Source organism: Solea solea, chromosome 2, assembly GCF_958295425.1.
Source record: "Solea solea chromosome 2, fSolSol10.1, whole genome shotgun sequence".
Taxonomy (NCBI): Eukaryota; Metazoa; Chordata; class Actinopteri; order Pleuronectiformes; family Soleidae; genus Solea; species Solea solea.
In genome coordinates this window covers 9,365,553-9,372,929 of record NC_081135.1, presented here as the reverse complement: position 1 = coordinate 9,372,929, position 7,377 = coordinate 9,365,553, and the positions used below count along the sequence as shown (strand labels likewise).

Here is a 7,377-nt window from a genome sequence, read left to right as displayed (position 1 = left end):
ACCCACTGTGGTCTTCTGAGGGTTTTTTTCCTTCAGTATTTCAGTAAAAAATTGTTTGTTTCACTAACTTTCACGGAAGCGTCACTTGTCCAGGCTGCATCCAGGAAACTCTGAGTCAGGAGGTGCAGACACAGGCAGAGTGGCACATGCAGGCACTTGTTTAGGGGAGCGCTGTTGGCAGAGCATGCATTGTGAGCATTGGATGATGACGACCATAGGAATATAAATGTGATTTAAAAATGACTGTGAAGTCTTAGGATTACTTTCATCGATTGACCTTTTGTGGGAGATTCTTGGTGTTTTCAGCCATTGTGCTGCTGTGTGAAGCCTAGGAGGTTTGGCACATGGAGGCCTGTCGTCAGGCACTTGTTTATGGGAGTGTTGTTAAGCCAAATTCCTTTATTTTGAGCTGTAGAATCAGCTTCAGAAACGTTTCATGGGCACATCTCGGTGTTTTCGGGCACTGTGTGCTCTTCAGCATCGTCTGAAATTACGCCACAGGCAAAAAACACAAAACAATACACTGAGAAACAATGGTTTGAATTAAGCATACATTTATATTTAAAACAGATTCATAGATTGTTTGTGGGACAAAAGAGAGGAGGACTTTAAATTCTGATTCCCTAATATTTTCACTCTGATGCAGGGCAAAAAATACACTGAAACAAGAAAGAGGAAAAATGTGTGTTCAGTTGATTTTATTTTCATGTAGCAGAAAATTTCCATACAAACATTTAATTACATGAAAAGAAAACCAGTGAAGATGCTGTGGTAAAAATCCTTTGCTTTTTTAAAACTTGATCTCAGTGCAGACTGTGTTGATGTGCTCACTGATACTGTTTGTCCACGGTTTAGCACAGTTGCCGTCATGATTGCCAGCGGGTTACTTGTGCTGGAGCTGATAAGAACAATGAGACACTGAAAATAGATGTGTGAAAACTGTGTTATAGAAACTTGAAGGATTAGTTGACTCCTACGATCACTGCTGAAAATAACGTATCTTCATCTCATAGAACATTATGGAAAATACAGATTTAATGAGCTTATATTTGTTTTGTTTTTTTCTACATCTACAACCAATAAATACCAAACTCAGGCTAGAAAAAATGCTGTTCAAGGTACATTTGGTGAGAGTCGGTTGCACATCTTTATCTGGACGCTGTCATTGTCCTTCAGGATGTTTTCTTCAGCTGAGTCGTGACTGACGGGGAGAACCAGGTATCAGGTTCTTCCCTTTTTTACCAGGGTTGGGTTTCTCTGACACAGTCACCTTCCCTTAGGAATTCCGAGATCTTTAAGTCTGTGAAAGCGCTTAAGACTCACTTTGTTCAGCTGCTGCTGCTGTTAACTGGGATTGTTCTCTTCCTCCTGCCTCATCCTCTTCTTCAGCTGCTCACCGATGTCAACCAGAGGGTTAGTTTTGCCAGAGAAGGTTTTGACTATTGTGCTGAAGTGGCTGCACTCGGTTTCTCTGCAAAAAACAGCAAATAAATGCTTATTTGAGCGAGAATATTGACTGAAACATGGAGCAAAAGATAGAGAGAGAGAGGAGAAAGCTGCTTACAGGAGTTTGCGTTTCTGCGATGTTTTCATCTGACTGAAATCTGTCGGCTCTGGCCTTTTCACCGGCCTGAAGAGAGAATGAAGGGCAAAGAGATGAGACAGTGATGACAGAAAACCGAGAAAGAGAAGACTGTTACACATCTACTCACCAGTCCATACACACACACCCATACACTACACAGACAATTAAAATGTTAAGTGTAAAAGGGAAACATAGTAAAAGTATGACAATTCACAACAATAAACCAGTAAACAGCAATAACCCACAAAATAGACCAATAACTAGCAATAAATAAAAGATTCCAGATGTGTGAAAACTCCAGGGTTTCGATTGTTCAGCTGAAATGAATCACAACAAAGAATGTTGATAAATGAAAGATAAATGTTATTATCACACATCGGCTGTCTCGTTGACACACTCACTCTTTGTTTTTCCTGCTCCTGCGGCGCGCAGAGGTCACTGTGGCGGCGGGCGAGCCGATGAGCTGACAGAGCTCCGGCAGAGCGTCGGCCAGCGGCCTCAGGTCTCCGACCACCGGCGTCGCCTTCCTGCGAGCCTCGGCCGCCTGCTGCTCCTGGGCCAGTTTGATGGAGCTGATCTCTGAGGAGACACGTGGCGAGACGGCGAGTTACATCACGGGATCAAACACTGGAGCGCTGATCATGTGAGCTATGAGGATTTATTTTGAAGATAAAAAATTATGAGGATTGTTTAACACATTTTACAATGGGTGGAAAATAACTGAGTTGCAGTGGTAGTGGGATGGAACTTGAAGAATCCCCACTGGTCTACGTCTTCTGTCCCAACCCTGAGTCCATGATCGGAATGAAGCTTATATTTCTTCTAATTCCTGAAAGTTGTCAGCACTGGAGCCAGTGTTGGGTTTCAGCAGAGATGAATCTCTCGGCCATTAGCACCTAATTATACGTCTGAAGAGGAGGATATGTGTTGTGTTACTGAGGAATTGATTAGCTCAGCAGAAGGATACACTTACACTTACAACACCCAACTGGGGGAAATGATGGTGGAGCTTTATCTGGACGGAGATGGTTTTAGAGGAAGTCGTGGAGTGGATATGGAATTTTAGCACATGGCCATAATTGGGATAACTGTTCTGTTCTTTTAGTACAGTCAGAAAGTGTTAGTATGAACTCACTGTTCAACCATTTCTCCCTTCTCTCCTTCATCTTCTCTTTCTTTGACTTGAGTTTCTTCTCTTCTGGGCCTGTGAAACACACACACACACACACACACATACACAGTAAGAGGACAGAAACACATATGACACAATCTGATCATAAAAGAACCTGACATTAAAGTGTGTCCTGGATATGTGTCCTTGCGAGCACTTCACCCACACTGTATTATAGATGGGAATCGGTATGGTCAAAATCACTGGATTGGATAGCGGACAGATCAAAATGTGGAATCTGACACAACCCAAACATCCTATATATCGTATGCTTCAATATGCACAGTCGGTAAAAATGTAAATAAAAATCATGTTTGTTACACAGTTGGAGAATTATGTATCAGAAATGACTCGGCACAAATGTGTTGTTAACAGCTTCATGGTTCATAAATGGTCTAATATGACGGAATCGGAATAATATCGGTAGATACTCGCAGTGAACACACAAAAGTGGCATCATACCATCCCTACAGTACGACAGCGCTCACCGCATCCTAAAACTTCTTAAGAGAAGATAGAACACACTTAAAATAATCAGTGAAAGCTTCTGCAGATACTTAATGATACTTTAATACTGGGCAGTGAGTAACTGCTACCAATTCAGTACCTCTTGTTTGCATTTTTATTGGACATTTTTAAATCTGTCTGCCTTTCTTGGGGATATTTGACTTTCCCTATTACACTCTATACCATATCATCTGTTTAAGCACCATTTTCTGTGGTTTGCTGAATGTTTCAGTTTCCAAATTTGAAATTTCCAACATTTAAGCAGTAACTAATTCTCCTCACGCCAGTTGTGTACATATTTCCCATATGTCTGGATTGTCAGTGGGAGCTGTTCAGACAGGCTTGTCGTCTCCAGAGAATCCAGCGGGCCTTTATCTGCCACTGCAGCGCTAAATTACACAAGTGTTTATGCTGCTGTTTGCAGCAGGAGAACAAGCAGAGATAGGAATCTGCTGCTGATAATGGATGTGGGCAGAGGTGGAGAAATTTAATCTATCGCGAGGGCTGAGGGGTGAGGGTGTGCGTGTGTGCGTTCCCACTGGAAGCATCGTCTTCCCACTTTCAGGTGAAAGTGATAGCTGTGATTATGGCTGACTGAAGGCCAACACCCCCACACCAACCCAGCTCTATTCAATTAAGTCCTCACCTGACTCCATGTTGAAATTCGTGTGTGTGGAATCTATATCTATTGACATTTATATTTCAAATGAATTAGAACCAGATTTAATCCTAGATTCAACTGCAGATGTCATTTATTCTCTTCTGTGATTAAATTAACATCAGGTTATTTTGTAAAATCACGTCACAGCCGACGTGGATTTAAATTTCTTGATTCTGAAAACTGTTCTGTCATATTTTAGCTGTTTATATCCCATAATACATTTTAAAGCCAATGTCAGCAGATACTGTGTCAATAATATTGCGCATTCCCTTTTTTTTCTATTTATTGATCTTCTTATTGATCGTCGGTTTACTTGAAATGCAGAACGTCTTTGACTGAGGTTGATGAGAAGAAAAATTGCACTTTTTTAGATTTTCATTTCCCTTTTTCGATTTACATACAGTAACTGATTGTTTGCAAAGTGTCTGTGCACCTAACAACACAGTTGCCCAATGAAGTGTGTGAGCACCAGAGTAAAAAAAATACAGAATTATCCCTTTAAGTTAGGCACTCATGGTTACAAAAACTCTAAGAACTGAAGTCCATCCAGCCAGAACAGTTAATGACATTTCAAATTAACAATCGCTGTAGGAGCTAAAACCTCAGTATAGTTTATATTTCCGATTTGTTTTGTTTATGTCACCTCCGGCGTTGGGCACAGGGACGTGGTAATGTGTAATTTTCCGTTCACTGGCACTTAACACTATTAATATACGTTATATATCTTTGGTTTTTTGTATCATGTTATTCATTTTCATCAGTTACAGTTTGTTTCAGTAAATTGCATTAACTTAAATGGACTTCATGATGACTTTTGTTTTTACGCATGCGTCGCAGTTAAGGGCCAAACTCATCCTCTTTGTCTAAACTTCCACGTGCCCGTGAACAGGTGAATTTATCAATGAAAACCCTTCACCGTGCCCAATACCGGAGGTGATATAAACAAATCAGAAAGCTCCTACAATATGGTCTAGTGACTTTTTGTCAGTCTCTACTCTCAGTTCTCTCTGTTTTTGCAGCCTTAATCAAGATGGCGCCATGCCAGGCAGCAGCCTGATGCGGCATCTGCTCTGTCTGACAGAGGAAACACCAGACTCCACCTGTTGTGTCACTAACTATTATTTAAATCCCGGATCTAAGTCACATCCAAACCCCTTGCACCACTGCCACTTCAGTACTTTGCACAAACTGAACACTTGTTGATACGTTTACTAGGTGGCTTTCATTCATAACTTTGCACCAAACTACACACACACCTACACTTACATGACATATAAAGCGCTGTTCATGTGTTTCTTTATCTGGTTGTATTTTAATAATTCATTCCTTAATCATCCTGTATGTATAGGTGGAGTGTATGGCCTTAATATCTTATTCTAATATTTCTCTTATTAATCGATCATCTTTAAAATCTTTTTTTACTTCTACTGTAGTCTGATTATGGTCTGATTAAGTATGGTCTTTGACACCATCTAGTGTTCGGGGAACAAAACTGCGAATGAGTGAGTGTTGAAAACAAAAGTTGGATAACATCAAACTTCATATGGTCAAAGCAGAAAACGTAGTTCACTTGTGATCACCGTTGGACAGAAATGTTAATCTTTCGTCATCAAATCTGGAAATAAATAGTGTATGGATATTTTTTCTCATACAGTTATCAGAGGATTTATTTCTCATGTTGTTCAGAGCAGCACTTTTAGGATAGAAATGAAGCTCCAATATGTATTATGCATCTATGTATTTGACTAAATACTATTTTGATTTTAATTATTTGTCACTTCACTGCGTACACTTTTGAGTATCTACACTTAAGTAGATTTGTCCTGACATCGGGGAAAAAACTGTTTTCCTAATAAACAAAATTACCTACTAAATCAATCACTAAACTGGAACAATAACAATAATCACTACAACAACTATGAAACTTACATGTATTATAATGAGCAAACAAGTAGTAAATGGAGCACACCAATCCAATACTTGGTTTGACCTGTAACCTGTCCCTAATAACTAGAATTGAGGGTTCATGTTTGGCAGTTGAGGTAATAACCTGCAATAGATTTAGTGTCAAAACCCTACCAGGGACAATTAACTCATTGTGCTATGTATTAAAATAATGTAGGAATCTACCTTAGATAGACCTACTTGAGCTACTCTGGTGAACACTCACCAACACTTCACTTACCTTTCTTGGCAATAACAGGTGTAACTGGTGCATCTTTAGTTTCCTCAAACTTCAAGGTTTGAACCAGAGCCTCTGGAGTGATTTTAGTGCCAGCAAAGATTCCAGAAGGGAAGGAGCTCTCTGCTGAAGCCTGTGAGGTTCCAGAATGCAGGTAGATGAGTACAAGTATCAAACGAATGACTTAATAAAAACATATACATACATACATAAGTCTACTCTTGCAGATCATAAAGACCATGTTTCCCCACCTCATTTTGCCCTTTCCAACTGGAAACCCTCTCACACTAAAGTCCATAGAGAAAAATGTGCATTTTTAGCTTGTGGCAACACAATAAATAAATGAGAATTTATTCTGGTTTGCTCAGTATAACAAAGAAATACGACATTTAATGGACCAAATTACTAATTGATTAATCGAGAAAATGATCGACAGATTAATCGAATATATTTGCTGTTGCCCTAATCACTATTTTTTTATAGAGAAAGACAGTAGTTACAACAGCATCACCGTGAGTTTATTTGTTCCAAAACTACAATTCACAGCAGCAGTGTTTCACCGTGTGCTGAAAACAGTATGCACACGTGCTTTTCTAAAAGTTGTCAGGTTGTGTCCATGTTGTCGGAGATTAATCAGAGTTACTTATGTGTGTGAAGATTTTTCCAAACAGACCTGTTTGCTTCCCTTGTTGTTTTCTGGAGGTGGAGGAGTAACGCGGTGAGTGCTCAGGGAAACCGGGGGATACACGAAGCAAAGAGGCGCAGTGTCAGGCTTCACTGCCTCCTGGTGAAGCTTCTGACGGACATGTTTAATCTTCCCAACCATCTCTGTTTGTTTCAAAATGTTGTCTAATTTACAGTGAGTGGTTTGTTTTCTCACCGTCCAGCAACGTGCACGAATGTAAACGGAGCTTCCGCCTTTTCTTCTTCTGTGGTAGTCCACACGCGGCGAAGGTACGTTGCTGCCCTCTACAGGTCTTTCGTGGATCTTCATTTGAAGAGAGAAATTATATACAGATTTGGTTGTTTCACAGTGGTAAAAAATAGACCAGTAGATGCATTCTAGTACTATACATTTGTGGGGGAAAAAAATCTCAATTGATTGTGCGTTTATTATAATCGTATTCATGATAAAAGTATATTTTTAAGCAACGTTCGGAAAAGCGATACGGTGGCGTGACTGGTGTATCAAGGTTATAAAACCGGTGGAAAACGACAGCGATTAAAGAGTTCCGCCCTCGAACTACTTTTTGCTTGTCCATTGACAGTAA

The 7,377-nt window shown here is 40.0% G+C and overlaps 1 protein-coding gene across 2 annotated transcripts; it reads right to left on the bottom strand.

The window, feature by feature from the left end:
• Nucleotides 1-681: 681 nt before the first annotated feature.
• On the bottom strand, nucleotides 682-7,054 carry slx9 (SLX9 ribosome biogenesis factor). 2 transcript variants are annotated; one of them, XM_058653386.1, is made up of 7 exons: nucleotides 6,780-7,054; nucleotides 6,110-6,239; nucleotides 2,721-2,789; nucleotides 1,987-2,164; nucleotides 1,565-1,630; nucleotides 1,324-1,471; nucleotides 682-918 (listed from the first exon to the last, which is right to left on the bottom strand). In XM_058653386.1, exons 1-6 carry the CDS (start codon nucleotides 6,930-6,932, stop codon nucleotides 1,345-1,347), a joined length of 723 nt encoding a protein of 240 aa, XP_058509369.1. In that variant the 5' UTR covers nucleotides 6,933-7,054; the 3' UTR covers nucleotides 682-918; nucleotides 1,324-1,344. The 2 variants fall into 2 exon arrangements, with proteins under 2 accessions (XP_058509369.1, XP_058509360.1); XM_058653377.1 differs by having other exon boundaries at nucleotides 682-1,471.
• Between the last annotated feature and the right edge of the window lie 323 nt (nucleotides 7,055-7,377).